Source organism: Manacus vitellinus, unplaced genomic scaffold (genome assembly GCF_001715985.3).
Source record: "Manacus vitellinus isolate BGI_N305 unplaced genomic scaffold, ASM171598v3 scaffold_26_pilon, whole genome shotgun sequence".
Classification (NCBI taxonomy): domain Eukaryota; kingdom Metazoa; phylum Chordata; class Aves; order Passeriformes; family Pipridae; genus Manacus; species Manacus vitellinus.
Window position 1 is genome coordinate 1,030,300 of NW_021939960.1, and position 26,212 is coordinate 1,056,511.

A 26,212-nucleotide genomic window follows, 5' to 3' on the forward strand; every position below is an offset into this window, starting at 1 on the left:
GGTTTTGCTCCCCATGGCAATTAAACTTTGAGAATTTGGGGATATGTAGCTATTGTTCAGTAAAAGTAACTCACTATGGGGAGGAGCTCTGCCCACAGAAATATTAATATGTAACAGAAATGGCATATTGACTTGTTTTTTACTAAGCAAACAAAATTGGTCTTCTTATGCATCATCTACTTTTCTTTTCCCTTTTTTGAAACTAATCTTTGTTTCCCAGAAGGATTAACCAGAATCAAACTGACCTGACTGAAACTAATTCATAACAGAGAGCTACAAGGGGTCTGTGGATTCCAAAAGGATGCATCTGAGCAGAGCTCACTGGGATGAGCAGAGCTCTGACTAAGGCCCTTGGTGGCTTCCCAGCCTGGGCTCACTTTAACAGGTGCCCTTACTGCAGGGTGTCTCACAAAGAGCCCCCAGGGTGATGCCAGGACACTGACAGGATGTTTGTGCTCAAGAGGGAGACGCAGATCCATGGGGGGAGATGTTAAAGAAAAAATGCTAAACTGAGGAAATTGCTCTGAAGAACAACTCCTGCTCTTCGTGAAGTTACAGCTCCTGTCTCTCGAGGACAAGGAGACTCTGCAGGAGGAAAACGATGCTTTTCTCCGTGCTGGAAACACTGAGGGTGGCTCTGACAGCTATAGGCTGATGAGCAGAGCAGGGATATTCTGTTGAGACAACTGAAAGGAAGTGCAAAGGCACAGAAACCAGTGAAACCACTGGTCTGGTTACAGAGACACATGAGACAAGGTGGAGCCTGTTCCCAACCATGGGTACAAGGTGACCCCAACCTTCATGCTGGGTAGCTGGCACACTCCCCACATTCAGGTTATGTGTCTTATATCTGTAGAATACTCAGTCCTAAGTAAGCTGATCTTCACTTCTTTTTGACAATTTAGATCCTTGGACTGAAAAAGCTGGAAGTTGTAGGCCTTATTGCAAAGTATATATGGTATATAACCATGCATACAGTGCTTCAGAATCCACATCCATGCTAACAGAAGAGGGAAACTTTCTACTTCACAGGAGAGACTGCCATCACATAAACTAAAAATAGGCATAAATGTGCATTATAGACTTCCTCCTACAGTCAGCTCTGCGACTTATTGTTAATTGTAACACTGTATTGTTAATCCAAAAATGTATTTAATTCAGAATTGCAGCTTTCCAAAATAGAAACTAGGAACCCTTCTCATTAGGAATAAACTGTGAAACATATCTGAAAGCACTAAATGCAGTTATTTATAACCACAGCCTAGAGTCCTAATTTGTAAGACCCCTGCATTGTGAAGACTAGACACTGTCAATCAGTTTCAAGCTTCTCCACAAATTTTCTTTTCCAATTTCTTTACATTTACAAAAAAAATACCATCATAGTATTTATATTATTATATCCACCATCTATCTGTGATGTATAGAGTAAGTTTTCCTTTCAATATGCCACTAGAACAGTTTAGAAATGTTCCACAGCTAACTGGGAGGGAAAAAAACACTTCTGTTTAGAAATTTTGAGCTGAGGGTGTCTGTGTTACAAGAATTTGTATAGAAACAAATTTGAAAGGGTTTTTAGCCCCAGAATATTGCTGTAGATAAGTTAAATCCTAAAAAAAAACCCAAACAAACAAACAAACAAAAAAACCCCACCAAAACAAAACAAGCCAAGAAAAACAAAACAAAACAAAAAACCAACAAAAAACAAACAAAAAACCAAACAAACAAAAAACCCCAAACAAACAAAAAAAACCCAAACAAACAAAAAAAACCAAAACAAAACAAAAAAGTAAGTCTGGATATCACTTTATTTATGGCATCATGGACACTTTAATAGTCATGTTTCAAGCTGCAGAGTTCAAACCAGATGCCTAGATGACCCAGGAGTTGCATTGAATCTGAAATGTTTCACCAGCTTCTAAAAGTCTTGCTACATAGAACACTGTACAACTTTGCTTGCTGAGCTCGATATCCAAAAATTACACAGCTGGATATTTGGGTTGTTCTCATGTCTTTAGCTGGATGCCAAGAACATCCTTCAGGGAAAAAACAAGCAAGGTTTAAAATATACATGAAAAATAAAAAACAACCCAAAAGAGAGCCATGGAGAGCACCCAGGAGTCCAAACATGAGGAAGCTGACATGACCCCTAACAAAATGTCCTCAGCTGGCAGTGATCAGCCCTGACACTCCGAACATCCCCCTCCCTAAAGGCCAACACCACTCTCTCCATGAGGCTGTTTAACACCCCTTACTCCCCATGGTGAACCTCCCAGAGCCTTCCAGCTCCACTGACCCAAGGCCTCAGCCAAAATCATCACAAGATAAGCTGCCAATCCTCTGCACAACATCCCGACTTCCCACTATTTCTACTGGATTTTCCAGATCTCCTCTTCACCCAAGCTTCACATTCTAGTTTTCTCCCTCTCTTATTTTTCTCCTGTCCATAGAAAATGCTTCTACCCACACAGAACCACCTACTGACAAACATATCACTAGAAACACATCTGTGAGTAAACTGGAGCAAACACAAAGAGACCAATCCAATGCTTGCCAATTCAACCCTTATCTTTTACACAGAATATCCATATGAAGCTAAGTGAAATAAGTTTCAAAGCTCCCAGAAAAACTAAAGGCTTATGGGAATGGAAAAAGAACCTTCTGTTATTTAGACCAGTCCTGATTTCATCTTCTAGATCTATTTGTCTTTCAGGGGGGATCTGACCATTTGAAATGTCAGTCCATTCTAGCCCTAACACCCTTCTTTCATAATCCATTTGTTCTGCTACAAACCGTGTGCAGCCTGCACACCCAAAATAAACACCAAATTCTAAACTCCTCAGTGATGTTGCCCACACCTTCAAGAGCATTTACACATCACATAAGAAACAGAAATCCCTGCATACAGCATGAGTCACTAAACTCCAGCTTCCAGGGAGCTTGCTGATCCTGCATCCTACCTCCCATCCTTCAATGTGAGACTGCAACTGTTCAAGGGCTTCCAGTTTCTCCATCTGTCTCTTGGTCTCGTTGATATTTGTGCAGACTGTCTTCATTGCCTGCAGAGCATTCTGGACAGCTGGGTGATCAGGATGCTTAGAGGGAGTCCTCTTAGCTAATTCCTTAAAAAAAAAAAGAGAAAACATGAAACTTAGAAGTGCTTCGTGGAAAGGTACAAGCATTAGTGAGCAAACCTGTAGGACAATGCCAGAACCACTGCAAATTAAAGAGAATCTGGGGACATGTTGCTGTAGATGCTGTTCTCTGTTCTTCATCTGCACAGGTTTAACAGGAATGCTGTGAATTAAGTGAAGTAATTGCTCATGTTAAATATGCCAAATAAGGACAGTTAAAGCCAAATATGTTTTGCTGTGTCACATGTGTTTGCTTTATGTTCATATATTTAGAAGGCTTAGGGCACATGTTCTAACACAGACAAACAAGGTCTCTGCTTCACTTGTTTCAAAGCACAACAGTCCAGTTAAAACCTGTCCACTGAAAAACAGCAGAGGGAAGACTCAAGATCTGACAATATTAACCAGTTTGGTAAAAGGCACAACCACTGTCAACTCACAGTCATTCTTCTAGACCAATAGTATTTTACAGTCAGCCACAATCAGACAAGAATACATTAAAGAAACCTAAAATAAGGCTGGTAATTTTATCTGGATACATAATATGGTGTTTAAGACCCACATTTTTAGATTGCCTGAAATATTTAACTTTCTCACTATGTTTGTCTCGCCTCAATATGTTATTTGTTTAAAGATCCTGTGCTGCTGCATCATATCATTTTGCACAAGATACAAGAATGAGCTTGGATTTAGCCAGAGAGCACAGCACTGTGATCTGAATGTAGCTGGATTGCTTCAACCCACAGTTCCCACAGCTAAGGGCAAACACAGCCTATTGCAGATGCTGCTCATCCAAGAGTGCTCACAACCCCCAAATGCCTGTCATCGGTTCCAACCAGCCTTAACCCGTGGTCTGGTTTGTCTTTTGCTTCCCCACATCAGCACATTAACCTCAGCAAGTCTCTTCACCACACAGGGTTTTGCCATTCTGGCATTAACTGGGAGACCTTCGTGCTCTGCTGCCTTGCTGGGCACTGACATCCTCTGTCTCCCGGTGTGATCCTGAGCACTGCTGGGGCCTGTCCCACCTGAGCTGCTCACACATCCTGCAGGACCAGCACTGCTCCTGAACTGACCAAACACCACCTCCAGATCACACTCACTGGGCCTTTTAGGCTCGTGTTACATGGACTGACAGAGTGCAGGGCAGTGTGCTGAAGGGTAAATTCTGCTGCAGCAATAATTTACAGTGACTCTAACAGCTGCTAACCCAATAATTTCACTAATCCAGACACTGAGCTGCTAAATCAAGGAACTTCCTCTGTCCTACTGCAGATTCACAGATCTGCTCTACAAAGCTCTTCAGACAGAAGTCACCTTCAGCATGTGACAGGTTTGTGCAAACCTAGCTGTACTTTTCTACTAGCAGGAGTAACTGTAGAATAAAGAGTTACACACTGAGGTGCTCAGACACCAGCACCATCGCAAGGCATATCTGAAAGGAGAAAGCTAGAGCTAAAAGCAGTACAGATTCATTTCTGTCTTTGCACAGACTCTCTCAGTGCTTCCTCCCTGCTTCCCCATACTAGTTGGAGCAAGACTTAAATCACTAGCACTAGTAAACTATCTTGAGATCCAGTATTACAGAAGTACCACATACTCTAACTATTTATTTATCAACTTCTCCTTTTTTTAGAGTGAAATCTGCATCTTGAGATTAAACTACTTGGCCACTGGTGCTTCTTTAAGCAATGCAAGCGACAGGTCTCATGAGAATCAACATATGGCAATGGGAGGTGCTCTCATTCCCACACAGACAGAAAGGTCCAACTGAATCTATGGGAATGTTGATGCTTGTCCAGTGAAATGAAGCAATTCCATTTTTTTAACAGATTCAGTATTTGGTAATTTATTCACAGCTACAATTTCTCTTTTCAGAAAATTATACAATGCAGATTGACAGTGGTTCTTGTCAGATGGATGCCAGAGGAGATGGATGGGTGATGTGCTGACAGCTGGGAATCCCACTCAGAGAGAGGAGTTAATGATTTCAAACTCTGTGATACACAGAGTGAGTAACACGTGGACAGGAAAAGGAGGCTTGCTGCTACAAATGTCAGTTGATACCAAAAATAACATTCCCTATGGAAGTTTTTACTATACTCTTGCTGAAAAGAAGGCCAAGAGAGGTGTTGCATGTTGGGGACACCACCCTCTGCTCCATGCTTCCAGTACAGAGGACTCAGTAAAAATCAGTGAAGGTCTGCAGCTCCAGTGTCACCCACACTGCACTGGAAACAGTATGGACACACCAGCAATGCCTAAATGTCCCTTTCAGAAATACCCCCAGACACAGAGAGACATCATTCAGAGCAGGACCCTGCTGCGACAAACAGCATCTCCCCCACTCCATCCTGCTGCAATCCCACCCCAGGAGCAGGAGAGGAGGCAGGGATGGCACTGGCTGGGGCTGCCACTTGTTCCAACAGCCTAAGCATCAGAAGCACTCAGAGAACCTGCCCCTCCCCAGCCTGAGCCACATGAGGACAAGTCCTGCTGCCCTGACAGTGCCACTGCCCAAAGGAGCAGAGCTCAGCACTTCCTAAACACAGGGAGGGAGCTCCGGGTACTGATTTCTTCCAGTGACACATTTATGATGTGCAAACTCTGAGAGTATTTGACAACATTTTGAAAGGCAGCTGAGAGACAGACCAGGTGGTAAACCTTGGGTATGACTGCCCTGTCCCCCACAAAGCCCATGGACACTGCTGTCTGGAATTACTACCTCATGTATTGCAACTGGTGCACTAATAGGGCCAGGAAATGAGGTTGCTGCCACTTGTAGAAAACTATTCCTTGCAAAGAGTTTCTTAAAATAATTCATAAAACACACTTTGTTGGGGGAAAAAATACCTGCAAAGGTATTCTGTATCACAAGCTGGGAAAAAGAGATTATCTTTGTTCTTTAAAGAATTAAGATGGAAATGGGAACTGTGCCCTCTGGGTACAGGATTTTCACTTTATTTCATGCCTCTTTCATAGCTGTGGAGATTGACATTGTGTCACTGGTAACACCTACACAGAGAACACAACTCCTTTTACAAAGGGAGTAACAGAGCACTCCAAGTATCTCCATCCAGCCCTGGTGTCCTCCTGAACAGTGCCAGGAAGGACAGAAGGACATCTGCAGCCCCTCTAATCACAAAGGCCAGGTTTGGATTATGCAGTGGAGTAAAAACATTTCCAACTGAAGTATTTCAATCTCAGATACTGTTTTAAATAGCTGAAAGCTAAAAGAGTTCCAAACATTACAGAATCTAAATATAGGAACTAAATCACAAGAAGTAAGACACATCATCTGCTCATACATTTGTCTATTTGCTGATTGTGCTGAAGAACCTCACAGAGGAAGATGCCAAGAGGTGGCAGGAGGGATGATGAGCAAACAACAGAGGTGGGCAGAGGAAACAAGAGAGGGTTTAAATGTAAATGCGATTTCAGTATTTCCTAGGAAAAAAGGACGTTATTCTGCTTAATTGACCTTTTTTTAAGAAGTCTCTGTCACCCTTCCCCATGTCCTCCCTTGCCACGCAACACTGACTGCTGGTGTACTTCAAACATGCTCTGCAGCTGGAAGTTACAAGTTTCTGTATTTTAGAAATTCCTTCCTCCTATCTTTACTCTCCTGAGAACACTCAGACATGGCTTAACACGAGTTTTGTGTGATGGATGCTGCTACTGTGCCCTGGGTGGTGCAATCCCTGCTGCCAGGACTGAGCCCAGCCCAGGGCATGCACACAGTGTGGCCACAGAGCCCCAGCCCTCAGCTCCCAGAGAGAGTAAATACAACTCATTTCTGTGCTGAGCAGTTCAAAAAGTTGTGTTACTTAACAGTTCAGCTCCAAAATGTGGTTTAAAAGAAACCACCAACAAAAAACCCAAACCACCTTCAGTGAATATAAATATTACTGGGAGTTTTACATTTGTATTTTACAGTTTGTAATATATGCCTGTATTAAAATCTATTTTACACTTAAACTGATCAGAAAATAAATGGTACATCAAGTTTCATCTGTGTACCTGCCAATCACATTAGTTTTTTAATTCTGCATATTTTTAAAATTTGTAATTTATGTCAATGTCTCTGCAGGGTAAATACTTGACAAGCAATGATAAATCAGATAAAATAGATTAGATTTAATGTGCCATCAAACCTACGATACATGCTAAATTAAAATGCAGCAAAAACATGTTTCCAGTTTTATAAATATTAGCAGCTATTTGTGGTTATATATAGAATGTGTGGAAGACAGCAGTATGATTTATAAATTGGCAGTGTTCCTTACAGCTCTGTAGGGCATCGATGGTTTTTAATGCTGTGCTACAGAGAGCTGGATTAAACCACACAATATCATGAATCTGAGAGCAACATCGCTTTTTTTTGGGGGGGGGAAAGAAAAAGAAAGCCAAACCCCCAGAGATAAATATATTCAATTATGGTCAAGTAGAAAAATAGAAGGTTCTGTTTCTTGAACAGTTCTGAAAGGAATGGAGAGGGAGAAGAGGGAGGCAGGGAGTTAACCTTCCTTCATCCTGTTCTGCATCCACACCACCAGGTTCCCATCCTTCCCTTTCCAAGTCCAGGCAGTGATTCACTAAGCCTGTGTGTGCCTCACTGCTGGGCTTTTCTTTCCAAGGGGATTCTGAATCTGGTCACTGCTCTTTGTATCCAGGCTTTTCTTCCCCTGCCAGGGCCAATGACTCTTCCCCACATGAAGCAATACATAATTACTGCCCTAATCGTCCCTGGAGTTGTGTACACACTGAGATATTTTTAAAGGATCAGAGGTGGAATGTGCATTTCTGGTTGGAGTCTGAGCAATTCCTTAACAGAACAGGGCTCAGACAGGGCACAGGCCCTGGGACAGCTCTGGGCTCTCAGGAGCCTCAGGGTGCTACAATCATGTGCTGCACATTCCTCTGGTGCTGGGAGGAAGGAGACAGAAGTGACTGCCTAATCCCCACCCCGATGGTGTGATTAACTCATGATCACCACTCCCCCAGGGTTTGCTTCTGGCTGACAGAAACGCTCTTTATTAAGGAAAAAAGGCTATTTTTGTTCAGAGACTGGTTCACAGAACAGCTGCTTTTACTCTTCAGCAGTAGGGTTCAGACTGGTTGCTTGAGTCCCCCAGGTGGGACAGAGCTGCCTTCATCCAAACCATTCTGCTGGAACACCAGGGAGTTCTCCAGCAACACGTGCTGATTCCAAGTGGCTCACACAGTTTATGCCCTCAAGGTCTGTGCATCCTTTTGCCTCTGCTTCCTTTCCTCTTCCCAAATGACAATGCCCAGCACAGTTTGTTTTGCTTGAGCCTGGTCCAAGCCCCTTTCTCAATTAGAAGGAAGTAATTTACTGACCAGCAAATTCTGCACGAATTTTCTTGCATGCTGTCTGAAGCAGGTAAGAACTGTATTGGGGGCAAAAATATTAATATCATTACCTCTCTATTTGTACAGAGATTATGAAATGCCATAGCTAGGTTGGAGTCTCAGTCTTTAAACCATATAAAAGGCTTGCAAATTAGACAAAAAGAAAGCAACCAAATTGTTCAAACTCAAAAAAAAAAAAACAAACAACCAAACAAACCAAAAAAAAACCCACAAAACAAAACCAAAAGAAAACCCCAAACAACCAGAAAAGAACACAACCAAAAACCCAACCAAACCAAACAAAAACTGTTTACAGTCAGCCACTCCAAAGCTGCAAAGTTTGAGTCACAAAAATTGGGAAACTACAAATAGAACTGAAGTTTATCAATCACCATCATCTGAATCATTGTTCTGTCTCCACCATTTGCTAGTGAAAAAAACCCAAATAGCTTCCTCAGAGGATGAGAAAATATAAGGTCACCAGTTGCAGGATGCCACACGGTTTTGGAAATTATTGTAATATACGCCCAAAGTGTGTCTGCACTTGGAGATATTCCAGCCTATTATTCCTCATTAAGTAACACAAATCAACTCCGTGCCAGATGCTATTATCCTGAAGAGGAATACTCACATAAGATATTAATAAAAAAAACAGTTCAGCATTTAAAATATGTGCCTTGCTCTACTGCTCCGGTTGGCTTTCAAACACAGACAAGTCTGAATTCCATGGTGGATACCAATTTTACCAAACCTACTACTCAGCTACACTAAATACTTATGCTAAACAAGGTCATATCAAAGTCATCAGAAAATTTGGATGTTCACAAACTCTTACTAAAAACAAAAGTAAAAGAAGAAAGTAGGCTAGCTCTGGTCTATCACTTCTCTCATTAGTTGGAATACAACAGTATCTGTTTGCCCTGGGAATTAGATAAAATAAGATCCAATCCCCATGAATACAAACCAGCTATTTCAGGAGCAATAACTGCAGTTCAGTAGCAAAGGGAGAGCAAACACTTAAATTGAGGGTTGTGCTATTTTTAAATCTATCTTTTTTTAGAGCTCCATTTTTCTGGTCGGCACGAACAGAACACGTCTGTATTTTCCCTGAGCTGTTCTAATGTCTGAGACATTTGTGTCCACTCTGGTAATTTTGTGCTAGAAAGTATCAAACAAGTCTTGAACAGGACACAGTTTATTCATTATGAATTCACTACCTTTGAGAATCACAATCCACCATACTTTCTAATGGTCACTGGTACTTTCTGAGCTGAACAACCTCTGGTCATGGCATAATGTCACTGACTGAGGCAGATTTGCTGCCTAAACAAAACCTAATTCCCCTCAGTTTTTTTTGAAAGCTCGTATTTCCTGTCCAGGAAATTTCAAGTGGCGAGCAGTGTGTCATTTCTATCAGCCTGGATACAAAAAGAAACCCATAGAAGAATGGGATGCAGCATCAGGAGACTCTTGGTCAGAGCTCTTTGCTGGAAGATCTGCCCTAGAGTGGCACCAAGGAATGGGAAAAGTTAAGCTGAAGAACACCAAAACATTATTGCATCAATGATGCTACTACCTTGTAATCAAAGGTGTGCATTTCTTTTAGGTGTGTTTCTGTAGTCAGTATTCTCATGAGATTTGAGTAAAAGCCCTGAAATTTCAGAGGAATTTGTATTATTGGCAGCTTTTGTCATTCTAGTATTTTGAAGAGCTTTTAAAACAGCACAGAAATTTCAATTTGTCAGTCAAGGTCCTGTCAGCAGACAGAAAGGTCTACAGATTATCCAAACTGATAGAAGCCTAGCACTCAATCATGCTTCCCAAAGATCTTAAAAATTAAGCAGGTCTAATTATCAATGGGTGATTCAGCAACACAGCAATGCTAAAAAGAGAAAAAGCAGAGGCACTGAGGTGCAGAAGTAACAGATGAAGTTCTCTAAGACAGCCATGCATGTGCATGGTTTAGAGCAGAGATCCCCAAACCATGCTCAAGAGATGACTGATGGTCTCCACCCTGCAGGGTCAGACCCGACAGGGGAAACTACACTGACTTCAGAGCTACCACCAGCTCATCAAGGACACAGAGTAAAAGGTAAGAAATATGGGGTGCTAACAGTGATTTTTTGATTTCATTCAAAAAGTTCAGGAAATTTTGGGATAAAGCTGCTCAAAGATTGCTTTTAGATAACTGTGTAGGCAACAGAACGACTCCACCTGTAGAAAAGACAAGTTTTGAAAATTTGGCTCTGAAAGCTGCAGTTGGATGGAAATAAATCATTTAAATATTTATCAGATGAAACAAGTAATTTACAATTTTCAGTGGAACAGCAGATGAGCATTGAGCTAAATAGCTCATACCTACAAAACCCCTTCACCTGGGGAGGGGAAGGGCACAGCACTGCAACAGCTGTACAGGACACAGCTGGTTCATGTGCTCAGCCTGGGACCAAGAGCTCCAGCTCAGCACAGAGCTCTTACTTTCTTCCAGAACTCAGAAAGGGACCTTTCTTTCCAAGTGTGAGGGAAGCTCCTCCTTTATTGAATTAATTTCCTTTTAGTAGATGCAGTGTGACTCTGGCTGAGGAAGGGACTGACATCACAGAACACTGATGGCTGTCAGCCACAGAGTGTCCACAAGGCCACTGGTGCTGCCAGCTGTCCCCAAAACTGCTTTCTCCTTTTCCCTCTCCTTGTCCTGACTTGGAGGGATGAGAGGCAACTTAGCTCTCTTCAGGTCTTTTATTCTTTAGCTGCTATGGTAAGAATACCAACCCAGGGGCCAATTACTGCCACTTACAGTCCTCATTTCTGCAATCACACCCGTCCACTGGGAATCATCTGAGACAACCAAACAGTTTTCAAACAAGCTGACGAACAGCTGTCAGATGATACAGGATTTTGATCATTACTGACCTAAACACACTCAAAGCAGACACATTTGTGATGAAAGACATATCCAGTTTGGAGTCCCCAGAGCCACCCAATCCCTCGGAACGTTGGCACGATTCTGGCTGAACAAAGCTTTACAGGAAGTGGCTGAAATAGCCCTCACAAGCCTTAGTAACATCTGAAGAGAACTGAAGGCAAAAGACCCTGTCTGGTCTACCCAGACCATTACAGGATTTAGTACCCACCCTGTTAGCATCAGGCACCTTTTCACCTGCACCCATAAAAAACCACTTTCTTCAGAGACGGTCCAACCTTCAGGAAAGCAGTAGTAGCAACAAAAGCCAGGGCTAAAAAAATGCAGAATCACTCGAAGAATAAAACAACCATCTGGAGAAATACTTTCTTTGGTTTACCTTAAGCAGAAGTGGATATTTGCAAATTCTCTGAATTGGAGTCAGCAGATAACCCTCCAGTGGAATGTCTGTCGTCTTTCTGCCTCCCAAAAGCATACAACCCTATAATCAAAAAAGGGAAGAAATGTTACCTCAGACACAAAGCTTTCAGGTGCTCTTTGACACGATTCTGTATTCCTATAACATGCATTAAAGTCACAAAACACTTTGTCAAACCTAAGGTACAGGAGATGGCACTTCATTTACCACTGACACGGAGCCATCAACCCTGCAGGCATCGAGAGAAGAAAACTGGTTGTGGATAACAAGGCTGTGCAGAAAGGTATCATCTCAGAGAAATATTATACAGCTGGTGGCTCAAAAAACATCATAACAGAAGGATGGCAATCAGCAAACCTGAATGCACCATTACCTGAAAGAATTCAACCTACCCCCACAACTGGTATGACCATTTGGTTTTGTTCACTAGTTTTACACTATTGGTCCAGCAAACTCTTGAAGGCTAAAATAAAGCCTACTAACTAGCAATCATGTCATTAATTCTAGTCCAGCCCTTATGTCTGAAGGAAACTGAACTGGAATTGGAACAAATGACTCATCTGCATCACATCCACCAATTCTCTGGCAAAACATCATGCCTGAGCACAGCTGGACAAACAGCCTGGGTGCACTGGCTGCCTAAACCAGCACACGTGAACCTCCCAACAGATTATGGACATTCATTTCTCAGGATTAACATAAAGGGAAGTGTAAGAATTGGGTATGGCACTGGGAAAAAAAAAAAAAACATTTAATAGTCCTTGATCTGTCCTTATTTTGTTGCTATTGGCTGCTACCAGAGACAGGTAGTGGATTCAGAAAGACTTCAAGTCTACTTCAGATAAACTAGTCCACACTCCTATGTTCAATCATGAATATGGACTTTGCTCCAAAAATCACCCCAGCTGCAAACCTGTCCTGTCCACAGAAGCTGAAGTTAAATGCAGTTCAGCCAAGAAGGGCCTCCTTTGGGGCATCACCAGTAACATTTTCCCCTGTGAAATGTGTGCTGTGGCTCAGATACATTCTGAAATTTAGTGGGTTTTTGGCTGTAGTTCAACAATCCTTCTCTTCAAGGAATGTTCACAGACATCATACATAAAATCTCATTAGTCCTAACTGGTATTTTTACAGACAATTGTCTGTAAAATAACTCCTCCCCAGGCTATTCTAGATCTCTGGCATTGGCTACCAGCTCACAATGCTCCCTGTCCAATTTTCCAAGTCTCGAGTGATTCAGTCCTTCCCATCTCTTCTTTCAGCCCTCTCTCTAGCTCTGGGCTCAAAACTGCCCTTTAACACTTACTGATTTTTCAAACACATTCCCACATTTTCTGTTTCAGCAGCTGTGAGGGGGCAATCAGGCCAAATCTACCCTCACAAGTAAAGCTTTGTATTTTAACACTGCCTTCCCTGCACAGTGGCATTATAGGAGGCAGTGGAGAAGGGAGGGCAGGCCTGGAAGAAATTACAGCAGCCACAGCAAAGTAGACACTTCAGTGCAGCCTCTCTTCCCATATTTACTGCTATTTTAAGACTCTCTTGGATTCAGGTGCTGCAGCAACCCACAGCAGACAGTGTGACATCTTCTGTGTGCCTTGTAATCAGCTTGCCAGCTGCTGCCAGTAACACAGACAGGAGGCTTTGTCAATCCACTGGACGTGGAGAACGTTCTGAGTGTTGGGAAGGACGGTGTTTACATGCAATTTTTCTCCTCTTTCTCAAGTTTCCCTCAACAGAAGCACCCAAAGAACCCATGAACAAGGAAAGGGTCATTCGGTGACTCAGAGTAATGGCTTAACAAGGTTCATTAAAACTCAGACATGACAAAGAGACTCTGCCTACCCATCAGCATGAGGGCTTGTCCCTGCTGCTCCCTCTGAGGTCTGTATTTTGTGGCTAAAGGAATGCTCTGGCCCTGCTTGTGACTGACATTTATGCAGAAGTTTTCTTTTGCTGTACTAAATTGGGAAAGAGCAGATCTTTGGCAAAAGCCTGAAAGAAGAGCAGAAGGACAAGCAGAAAGAAGTGCAGGTCCTTGGCAAAAAGACAGCCTTTTACTTCACAGAATTTACTAGAAAAAAAAGTTGATGTGCCTCACCTGTGTGCCAACCCCATTCCAGATGCCATGCATGCACAGGGGCAAGCAGAACGGGGGTGAGAGTAAGGAGGAGAAACAACCAAGAAAAGAAAGAAAAATAAGAAATGTTGGGCAGAAGGCACTGTCCACTGGTTGCTTCTCCTCCCAACACAGACTCTTAAGAGGCATTTGAAGGCTGCATGGCCACAGTCCCTCCCAGTGTAGATCCACCATGGCTTGGATGGGGAGTTGGGTCACTGTTGATATGAGCAGCAATGATGCAGTCAAAACAATTCATCCAGACTACATTTCCTGCCCACAACTGGAGTCATGGGGAAAAGCGTGTCAAGAAGCAGGTCACGTTTTTCTGGTGAGCCTGCAGATGGTGAATTGGTTAGAGAACTGAGCAGGGAATCAAATCCAATGGGAATTAGCCTCAGTCCTGTTGCTGACTTATTGCATTACTCTATTAACAATCTGTGCTCATTTTTTCTGTTGCTTCTTAAAAAAAATCCTAAAAAAAAAATCTTCTCTGTTTCCCCTGCACTCACTAACACCAGAGGGGTGCTCAGTTCTGTGCCTCAACTCACCAGTTACCTCAATGCCCATCCACCCTGAGTGCTCCATACCTGGAATGGATCCTACCTGCAAAATGCCCAGCATTCCTGGGATACCAAGGGGTTATTATGAGTACAGGGCATAGTCAGATTGTTAAGTCAAGAGTGCTAGAGAAGGTGCTTACCAGGAGGAATGTTCTCACTGTTGGGATCTTGTTCAACTCCATCAGCAGTCTGAGTGCTTTCTCGTGGTTGCTGCAGTACTCCTCGTACACAAAGAATTTGTCTTTCTGCAGGGAAAAACAGAGGAACTTATTGACTCAGACACAACTTGAGAGGATATTTTCCACAGTCTGATACCAAATTCTTTACAAATATGGGTGCACTCCAAGTGGCATTAGGGTTGGAGTTTTCATGAAGCATGTGACACTCCTCTAATGTGAATAACGTATACAGGTGTTCCACTAACTGCTGGCTTAACTCTGCTCTAAGTCAACAGAAGCCTTCTGAGCACTGAGACTTCCAGCACTTTTCCTCTTAACACATCACTGAGATCACAGATATTCTTTGCTGAAAGGAGGGATTTTGCTATCTCAGGGATACTTGTATGTGTGTTAGGATGTTCCACGAGAGTAACCGGGAGCAAAGAAAAGCCAGGAGCAAGAAGGATGATGTTTCTGAGCTGGGCTGACCACTCCTAAAGGAGGAAGAAACACAGGTGGCTGGGAAGAACCAAGGCCTGGAAGAAGCTCAGAGACCTGGAGGGGAACTATAACACAAAGCAAGCAGCTGGAAACTCCCTGCCTTTCATGGAGTTGGTTGGTTCACTTTGTGTTCTGAAACAAGTGGCAGACAACACCAAACAGCTGTCCATAATAGTTTCCCTAACTGGAAGAATTTCATGAAATACACACAAAATAACCAGCATATTTAAAGAAAGGGAAAGGCAGCTTCAGAACTAGATTGAGGTACTACTTACACAGGGACATGTCACAGCCACCAGCATATGCTGGAAGGAAATCCCCTGCTAAGAAACGAGGGTCAGCTGGTAGGTCAGGGGCAGCAAGTTCTGCTCTTCTGAGCTCCAGATTCAAAGACAGTGCAACTTCTTCTATCTAAAACAATCAGAGATGCTGAACCCATTGCAAACACCAGGTATCTGGAAACGCTGGAGTGATTCAAAAAAGGAGTAACAACTATTTCCATGCCTGAGCAGATGAGGGAAGAGGTGAGTTGATCCTCTCAAGGCTGGTGGGACTGGCTGAACTTTCAGCAGTGATGTTCTGGGGTTCCAGTATTGCATCCACCAGGATAAAAAGGGGGTCATAACAGTGTAGTACGCTTTAGGCAGGTTGAACAATTCAGAAGCCAAAAAAACCCCACCAATTTCTGGGTGTTTCTCACAATAGCAGTTTATTTTCTGCATTTAGCCACAATGCAGTGCCATACAGAGCACCCAGACAGGCTACTTTGCATATCAGAAGTCATTTCAATGCAATAGTGTGGAACTCTGTCAGGGGTAGCATGTAAGGCCTTCCAGAGCTACACCTCAAGGGCACCAAGCCATGCAGCCAATCCCCTCCATAGTTTGCTGTTGCATTCACATCAGGATCCTGGTCTGAAAACATTCTACCTGGACCTCTCCATCTCCCCAGAACTTGGAAGTTAATTTTTTTGAGTTTTGATTTGGCTCCTAGCACTCCTAAGCCTTCCTGAGTTAGCTGAAGATCTCTGCAGCATCTAACTACTTTTAAGATAGCTCATACTGATCCAAGCAAAAAACTACTGCCAACTGAAGGAGTTCTGTAACATGAATCCATGGGAATACAGCTGCACTCCCTGGGTATTCCCTTTGCTATTGTCATATGGAAAAGAAATTGAGTTAATGTTAGTTGAGGAGCATTTGACATTCTAGTCAGATGCTCAGAGGTAGAGGTACATGCACAGGGACTGTAAAAGGCTTTTGGGTTTGGTTTATCACTAATCTGATGAATTGTGTTCCCCTCCTTGTACTTCCAAAGAAAGAACTGAGAATAAATATATGTATGTCCAAACACAAGAACAATAGTACAAAGCAAATAAAACAGCAGCCACAAAGGGTAGGGTGCAAAGAGCTGGAATGCACACGTGCAAGACTTTTATCCTTCATCAGCAGCTGTTCAGTTGCTACTGGGAATACTGGGAATACTGGAAAGTTGCAGAGAAACAAAGGCTCTGGTCACCAGATGCAGGAAAAGGCAGGGCTTGGTCCATAACACAATAGAAAAAAGTCAACAGGATTGTTGTCACCCATAAAAACTAGAGTTACAGAATAAGACAGATATCCAAGTTTCTCCCACATTTCCTCCTCTGGCCCCCTCTCAGCTCCAAGGAAGCACACAAGCACCACGCTCGAAACTAAAAATAGAGCCATTAACACGGCAGCATCCGCTACATCAGTGCACACAAAATGTCACTGCCCAGGTTTCTGACTGCAGCTCTGAGTGCCTGGAGTTTGGGAGGTTATATTTAGATCACGACAAAATCCCTCTGCTAAAGCTCGAGGCAGCACAGTAATTGCACACACACCAGAGCAGTCCCCCCAGCCCTCCCCAGCTGTGCTGCACACCAGCGACCCACAAATACGAGAACTATGCTGGAAATGACTCAGTGGCTCAAGTGTTTAATTTCCTCCCTGGGTGACAGTCGGTCCTGGGCTCTCCCCTTGCCTGGGGAGGAAATTATCAGTTACCTAATTACAGATGTGAGCTCAGGAATTCTGAACCTGCAGTTACTCTGGGTTAAAGTGCAATTATGGTCAGAGACGGGCCACATAAAAATGGCACCTTCTTACTCAGCAAATCTGCTGGACACACAGCAAGACCTCCTGATTTTGGTAAGTCTGTACTGTTCTTTGTTTGGTTAAAATAAATCTTTAACCAATAAGTCTATTCTCCCAATATGTTATTTTGGGTCCATTAGAACTGCCCACAAATTAGTACAAATTCGAAAACAGTTTTGACTAGAAAAAAACAAGTAAGGCATTTGGAAAACTGTAACCATTTTATTTGGACATATTTTTAACAAGGCATGTCATTTTCTTGTTTCAAAGCAGGCTGAAACCAACTTTGTCAACATGAAAAACCCAAACAGAAGACATAATTCTCAACAAAACAAGATCCCTGATGACTTAGACAGTAAAATTGATCACTCATGCAACACTGCTCCTAAAAAATTAGCATAAAACACATTTCCCTTGAACTAATTTCTAGCTAATATGTCACCAAACCTCTGGCAATATCAGAAAGGAAGGATCTGGCAATTCCCTGCCCTCCTGCTCCACAGTCATGTTTTCCTGAGCTGCACAGCTGAGCTGTGGTCACTGCACAGTCAGTGCATGTGCTCTCCCTTCCTTGACTGTTCCTTACTCAGACTAGAGGTCCCACACTGCTCCTAACAGTATTCCTACATTTCCTTAAGGAAATTATGGATGAGACCAGCTTTTTCCATATATTCTGAATTAAATACATGTTCTACTTCCATGTGCATAGGCTGCTTCTCCCCAGGGGGACCCTGGAACAGTTGGGGTGCCCATTATTGGCACTGCACTCCACAGACAGCGACGTGAGCTCCTCTCAGTCACACTATCAGAAGACTGATTCTCACCAGCACTCACTTCTGTGCATTGCAGTTTCATAACTCCTGTATTGCTTCACGTTGGATAGGTAAGGAATATTCCATAATTATCATTTATAATTATAATTTAATAGTAATAAATGCAAAATGTTCGTATACAAGAAAACGGTGACAGCGACTACATATCTCAGGCCTTGCACTCAGTCCAACAACTGGAAGTAAACATTTTGGGTTTTTCAGCACCACTTCAACCCAGCAGCCAATCTGACAGCATCACCTCTCGTTCTGACAGTCTCCCTAATGAATACTAATATATTAGTACAGTATATCTTGTTCATAGCCAGTGATTCCAGTGGGTGGTCAAGGCTTTAACCGAGGTCACCAGTAAGTTCTTCAGCAGCTGACAGTCATTTCTCACATCTGATACAATTCTGGGGCATGGTCTCAGTCTCCCACTTTCCCATACTATTTTAATAATTGTCACAGCATAAATAAAAATTAAACGAGGATGGTAGTTGGTGAAGCTCCAAGTAATGAATGGCTGTATAACTGCTGCCCACTCAAACCTGATGAACTGTGAAAGCATGAATTTTGATTATGAAAGCCTAATAGAACACATTTTGATAGGAAATGGGCCTGTGGCTTAATGGAGTTAATAAGAATTTGAAGAAATGGCTATTATGTACTTGCTTTCTAATTTTCAGCCATCTCAGGAGGGCTGCTCCAAGTGAAAAAAATGTGCAATTTCTAATTATGTTACATGTAAATTAGGTAACTTTGCATTTAAATTATTCCAGCCTGTAACTCAGTGTATGCAATTGGTCTTGCAAATGCAGCATGGTCTGTACACATGTCAGTCAAGAGGAGGGCACACGGATGTGACTGAAATCAGGCCAAGCGAGAAACAAACCCAAAATCTACCACAGGAACAATTCCACAGCATAAGAAACAAGTGACAAGGAGAGAGGCAGTGCAGGATCAGCAGCTGCAATTGCAGGGTCCCTGTTGGGGGTCTGTGCTCTCCTGGATCAGGGAGCAGCACCTCAGAGCAGATGAGGACAGACACAAGATCATGTCGTGGCTGTACAGCAGAACAAGAACCAGCTGTCAGGCACAAAGCCAGAGGATACCACAGTGATTCACCAAAATGTCCTAAATCACCTGGCAGAGTGAATTTGCATCTTAGAAATGCTTTCCCTTCTGTGTCTGGCATCCTGAGCCTGCAGTAGGAGTTCAAAAGCCACACTGGATCTACTTTGGAGCTACAGAGTGCAGGTACTCGTTTGTTCCATGCTCAGAGGCTGGGTGTTGTAACTTGTGCTTCATTTCAGCAAGATAAACACTCTCACACTGCCTTTCATTTACAAACAAACGTATGCACAGACATCAACTACTGTAAATGATCTACTGTCCTTTGGGTTTAATTTTTACCTTTATGAGTCTCAATTTTTTAAAATTTTACAATACACACAATAATTCTTCATTTCCTTGAAATTAAGCTACTTTTTTGAAACATTTAGGACCAAAGCAGACAAATTCTCAGCAAAAAAATGTGATCAGCTGGGTGAGAAAGAAAGGAAAAAAATTCAATGGGAAAAGGAAGAGTTTCTAAAAATACACTGTTGTTTAGCTGAGTTTGATGTGGTGCCCATTGTTCTAATTCACAAGTTCTCATTCACAAATTTTTTCCCACCCTACCTACAACCTTCATACAACACACATTGTCATAGTATTGCTACAAGCCTTAGAGATTAGGACTTAGTGAGGGGCAGGAGAGCTTATGACAGGAAACTGCATTTGCAGATAGCATTAAGTCATTGTACTTACAAATTTTAAGAAAACATTTCCCAGTTCGTGCTGAGACTGAGGTTCTGGTTGTAAACAAAATTCCAGGGCAGCCAGGAACTCCTTGTGAACACCAAGAATGTCTTCGATGTTAGAAAATAAGATCTGAAATACAACAAGAAAAACATTGCTAGCTTTTAATACATCTCAGAGTGTTTGGTTAAGTAGTGGCACCAAAATATTGTGGCTCTAGACTTGCCATGATAGGATGCAAAGCACAGACAGGGACTTGTACAGAGTGAAATACACCATATTTGCCCCTTTCCTGGCCCTCAGTGGAAATCTTTATTGCTCCTGAAGCACCTGCTGTAAATGAAGGTTATCTTTTCAGACCCCTGAGCATGATGAATGCGAGTAACCTCCTCCAAGTCTAGAGAAAACTTCCTATGAGACCAGACATGTAAATGGAGCCAGAAGGACCAAACTCACTTTGCAGGACACAGAAGCAGGGAGTCATTTGCCTTTCCTTCCCATGCATCAGAAATCCCTTCCTGGAAGAAAGGGACTCAGAGTTCTTACACATAAAGGTGTACCTGTAAATAGGGGATGAAATCTCTGCCACATGGGAAGCAGCATTTCACTGACCCAAGAAAAGAATAGTGTACAGTCCTCCCAAACCTCAAGAGCAGCACCTTAGAGCTCCCTTTCACTGAGCTCGGTGGGACAGGGAGAGAGGCCCCTGGTTCAGCCCTGTACTAAAAGGTAATTGTGACAGTTATGTGATCCCTGGGACTGGAATATACGTGTGCTAAGGGGGATAAACTGCCAGGGTGAAAGTTGCTAAAAACACATTAAATTTATAAGTCTTAATCGTTTTCATACAACATAGAAGAAAGCGTGAATCCACATGTAGGAGATGGAATGGTACCTAAAGAGGGGGAGAAGTCCTGATGTACAGTGGCAGCCAACACTACTGGCAGCCACTGGAGGGAAGCCTGAAAGGGTAGAGGAAATCCTGGAGTCTGCAGTGACACACACATTGCAGACAATGTTTCTACCACTTTGCTTTAATCACAACACTTGCAAAGAGAAGATCTGCAGTGCAGTCAAACCAGCTTTCACTTTGGAAGAAGACTCCTTGGTCTGGCTCAGAGAGGGGGAGACAATTCTCTGAACCCCAAAGTCTGCAGCCTGGCAGCGCCAGCCTTCATCTTCCTGGCATTTGGTGTGGGAAGTGATCAAGCCTCACATCCTCCAAATGATTCCCAAAATGCCTCCCCTAACACTAAATGCTTCAGCTTTATGCATTGGAATTTATTCACTGGACGTGACACTGACTCAACCTGGTGGCTGATGATGTGGCAGCAATTCACAGGAACAATAATCTGTAAATTAAGTCTAGTCATAGGAATGAAACCTCAATTCCTGGTTTATAACCAGTTTCTCTCTGGTTTAGCAGGAGTAGACCAGATCATGAATTCAAGGAGCCTTCCTCTCTGCAGGTACCCAGGTTCAGCTCTCTACCTTCTGTTATTCAAGGATGGAGAGAGCATTTCTCTCAAACTCCTGCAAGCTGGATGTGTGTGCAGAGCAAAGCCTGTTGCATGTTCCTTGTCTTTGCTCCCCTCTCCCTTCAGGAATGCTGAGACATGTAGTATGCACCATCATTAATGCATGCTTGTGTCTCAGAGCTCCTTTCTAGCCCTCAATAAACTAAAATATTCCAATGCACTGAATTTGCACTGATGGGCTCTGAACCCAAGAAAAGGTCAGGGAGCTACAAACCTGCTCCCAGAAAACTTCCTGCACTAATTCAAGCAGAGCCTGCAATGGTTCTGTCACATGGCTGGAAGTGATGTGATGACAGGGCAGCCCCTGCCTGCATGGCTTTGCCAGAAGCTGTGCCAAAAGGGGATTAACAAGCAAGAGGCAAACATCTGTCAGGGATGATTTTATCCTTCAGGAGCAGCCTTTGGGGGGTGTTTTTTTGATCCAAGGAGTATCTGTGCAATCTAATGAGTTCTCTTGGTGATCAGCAGAGCTCTGCTTGCAGCAGAATTTGCAGACAAGAGTCACTTGAAAATCAGGGCAGCAGACAGACCTTGACTGCACCTGCTCCTGTGTCTAAGGCAGTTCCCACCCTTGTGCCCACCTTCCCACTGTACTGCCTTCAACCTGCTGTATCAGGGAGGTGACAGCACAGCACTAACAGATCAGGAGAGTTATTCCCACATGAGGCAGCATATAAACTAAAACCAATTTTTCTGGTTTGATGTTGCTGCAGCTGTTAATCACTGGAGAACTTGTAAAATCTGGGCCTGTCACAGGACTCAGTTTAGCCCTTCTGGAAGGGGCTACAGTGGCCAAAGATTACTGAAATCTCCCATGCTTAGCTCCAGCTGTAGGAGAAACCTGCAAAAATAATAGTGGGAGCAATAACCCAAATTAGCCTCAAGGGCACTTTCTCCTTTTGCTCAGAGGTGAGTGACTGCCAGAATACCCTGTATTTTCCTCTAGACATTTCTGCTGCATGAAGAAAGGGAGGAAAAGACAGGCTTCTCCTTACATGAGCTGCCAAACCATTTTTACAGTCTCTGCTACCATCAGCCACCTCACAGCTCTCTGGTGACTCGAGACACATAATATCAGCAGGGAGATTATTACAAGTCCCAACACCACCTTGCTTTTCCCATGTCTACCAGTAAGAAAGGAGAAAAAAAGGAGGGAAAAAAAGTACGAGTATCTTCCAACTGCAGGAAAAACTATTAAATTATTTGGCATAGTGGGAGATGGAGAGTGGAAAGAGGAGATAATGAATACATTCCTCTGATCAGAAAAACTGTGACTTTGTCATTCTATTTCATCAGCAATAGGCATAGGCCCTTTATTACTGAAGAGAAGCTCTGTTATTGAAGGCTGGTTATTGTAATAACAAGAATAAATGAGGTCTCACAGTGGCCTCAAAAAGACCCCCCAAGCACTTCAAGAATGACACAAAAATGAACTGGTACTTCCCCAGAGAAGTGTGATGAAACTTCAAATACAAATACATTTAAATCAGCAGAGAAAATATGCATTCTTCTGCACAGGCTTTGTGGGCACTGTATCTGATTATATGGCAGTCATAATTACTATTCATTTTGATGATACCTGAATAATGATAGGATAATAATTTTCATCAGCACCTGCAGCTGCTTGCCAAATTGGCAAATAGTTGTGTAGGTTTATTTGCAAGCAGACTCACTTTTTGCACACAAGATCTATTGTAACTAATCACTTGTCTACTTTTTCTTCAGCCAGGCCCGAATTTACTTCAGACACTGGATGGTGAGTTTTTGGGGACTGGGGATTTCTAATTCTGTAGACAGCAAGAGGCTGAGCTCCACAAAGCTGCCATCAGTCTTGCTCCCAGCCCCTTCTGATGCCAGCCAGACAACAGCACTCCTTGCTGGCCTGACAGGCAGAGCAGGGCTGGAGCACCTGGGACAGCCAGGGAACACTGGGCCAGGAAATGCAGGAACCAGCACTGCCTGGTGTAACACCTACTGCTGCTGCCCTGCTCCCACAGGTGTACAGGGCAAAGCTCCTGCTGATGGAGGAGCTTCAGGACCAACAGCAGGCCCAGTAAACCAGCCTGCAGTGGCAAACAAACTGCACTGTCCCACTCATCAGCAGGGTTCACCTGCATGAGTGTACAAACAGGGCTTTGCTTTCACACGTGTACAAGGTGAGGTTTTAAGCCAAATTACTACAAGAAAGTGTTGCTTATATTTATAAGCATAATGAACAAGGTCCTCTGTGACCATAGTCACTGGAGAGACCAGTGCTTCACAGTTCTGTTTCCATGTCCCTTATCTCTTTCCAGTGCAAATTTCATGCAGGAACCTCCTCACACAAGGGTCTCACACTTAGTCCTCCCACAAGAACCCAAATTCCTTTCCACTAGAACACAAAGCATTCCTGCCTCCTTTTCACAAGCCCTATCAATTTTAGAGTAGTAGAAGACAGCAGATATGAACTGGTTAACTGAACACTGTCAGGCAAAATGGACAAGGACTGTGCATTCCCTGCCTTTCCTCTCAAAGACACTGAAATGGCCTCTCTGTCCTCTACTCACCATTTCACAAATCTTGCCAAAAGTTAGTATCTCTGACAACACTGCACTGTTGTCAAATTTTACTGAAATTAGCTGGTGAGATGAAAAATTGCTGGAAGATGACAGCTATAAGAATGGGAAAACAGATTGACAGATAAACTGTCAACATGAGTTCTTTCCCTTAGGGAACCAGCTTAATAATAAGCATCAATATGACAAGAGGGTATTTGATATTCATATCCCTGAACCTGGCCTTTCATTGCATATTATCTTCCCTACCAAGAAAATGAGGAAGACAGAAGAAATACCTTAACATTCTCCTCTGTTATGTACTTCTCAGCTTTGTCCACAGCATTCTGGCGGATCCGGTGAAGAAATGCCTGCAGAGATAAAAAAAGATGATGTTTAAACGGCCTGATACAGTTTGATTTCACTAGTTTACATCCTGTAGGTTTCCATCAACACAGTGTGGCTGATTACCTTTAAGACCCAGAGAATGTAAACATTTACCAGCTCCCCATCACAGATGGGAAGGCTGCAGACAGGCACCGCCAAAGACATTTCCTACAACGCTGTTGGGCTTTGCCTGGCAATAAACGTCTTCCCTTTGTTGAAACTTCTAGACTTAATTATCTTTTACTACCAGCAGACTGCAGCAGGGTCCATTTGCTCTTTCTTTGAAGGTTCCCCTGTCTCTGGGATGCAGCTGTGCCCAAGCACAGTGAGACGTGTGTCAGCAAAGGACTGCGAAGAACAACAAAGGGACATTCACACTGCTGGAACTGAGGCACATCAGAGCCTTGAGCTGGGGCTACACATGATTTCAACAACCTCAGTACGTGGAGCAGGGAGATGGAAATCACCAGACAGTGCCTGGGATACATTATCCTGTTCACTCCATTTCATTTGGTTAAACACAGACAAAACAACACTGGAACTTTTCACTTAGGTCAGGCTTCCCCTTCCCTCAGCTCTGCAGCCAAGTCAATAAAAAGCTCCAGGCCAGATACAAATGGACAGTGATCTGAATATCAGCCTGTAAAGCATAACTCTGGTTACTGGAAGTCAGGACCTACTTGCATTTGCACTGAACATACCCACAACATATTTGAGTCAGTGAGAAGGGTTTAGCAAAGAACACTGCAAGGATTTCTACCTGAAGGCTCCACTGGTTTAGCAACCGTTGGCTAAAGGGCAGAACTGAGAGCAAAGAATTTTGTTTTCCACAGGCATCAGCAGAGATGCAAATACCTGCAGGTGAGACTGAAGGGAAGCTGGAGAGGACAGAATCTGCTGCAATAAACTACATGACCTGTGCACAGAAGGGCAGAGGGTTTTCCTCTCTGTTCTTCTCAGTGGTTTCTAACTTGCCTCCCACACAAAGCAGTGAGCCCTGGGGAGTGCTGTGAGCAAGGATGAAAGGAACTTTTCTTACCCACCTGACACAGCAAGGGGAAGCGGGTCATGTCTTTGTATTTATGGCACAAAGCAGCTTTGTTACAGCTTGATAATAAAAGGCTTTTAAAAGTTGAACTATTCCTGAGCAATGTCCATGTCAGCTGGTGCATACTCAGCTTTTGCTTTTTGCCTTTGGCTTGTTGGGATTGGCAGCAGCCTACAACCTGATAAGAAGTGATGTCACTGGACCAAACCTGGAGCTTGTGGAATGCCTTTGCCTGTGGTGTTTTGTTTGGAAGACAGTGAACATGTCCTTCTGCCTGACTTCCAGCACTAACAGGGGCACATCTCTGTTCCTGCTTAGCCATGGCTCTCTATCAGTCATAAGCCATTTTCACTTCATAGGACAGGCACCAATAAAAGTAAGATTAATTAATGAGGCATACAGACCCTACACTTGGGTTTGGCCCTGGATTTTCAACATGCTTTTGAATAAATTTCAAGGACTATAACCATGTTGCTCCTCTTGTATTGCTAAACAGGAAGGAGATCTTGTCTAGATTCCAGCTAGATATGGAGAGCTTGGAGGAGGCTGGGTGGACTAAGGAGTCTGAAGAACAGATTCCTGCATTAAAGGGACAGGACACAGGTGCCAGCAGCAGAAGAGGCTTTTTACAAGAACCAGCCAGTCCACGTTGCCAACAATGGGGCCAGGAACCCAGGCAGGGAACTGGCTGAGGTGAAGTGTTTGCTGGTGACTAATGACAGGAGGGTTGGCAGGAATAGCTGCTGCCCTCCCACTTCAGTGTGGGGGGAGACAGCAGAGCATTAATAAT

At 43.3% G+C, this 26,212-nt stretch overlaps 1 protein-coding gene across 1 annotated transcript in view; it reads right to left on the minus strand.

Annotated features, from left to right (window-relative positions):
* Window positions 1-25,444, minus strand: part of PREX1 (phosphatidylinositol-3,4,5-trisphosphate dependent Rac exchange factor 1) — an 86,385-nt gene extending 60,941 nt beyond the window's left edge. The window contains exons 1-6 of the mRNA XM_029960381.1: window positions 25,418-25,444; window positions 24,287-24,358; window positions 19,925-20,047; window positions 14,668-14,772; window positions 11,807-11,908; window positions 2,958-3,119 (exon numbers count right to left, since the gene is read on the minus strand). Of these exons, the coding sequence (XP_029816241.1) occupies window positions 2,958-3,119; window positions 11,807-11,908; window positions 14,668-14,772; window positions 19,925-20,047; window positions 24,287-24,358; window positions 25,418-25,444 (591 nt within the window). The remainder of the gene's footprint in view (window positions 1-2,957; window positions 3,120-11,806; window positions 11,909-14,667; window positions 14,773-19,924; window positions 20,048-24,286; window positions 24,359-25,417) is intronic.
* Between the last annotated feature and the right edge of the window lie 768 nt (window positions 25,445-26,212).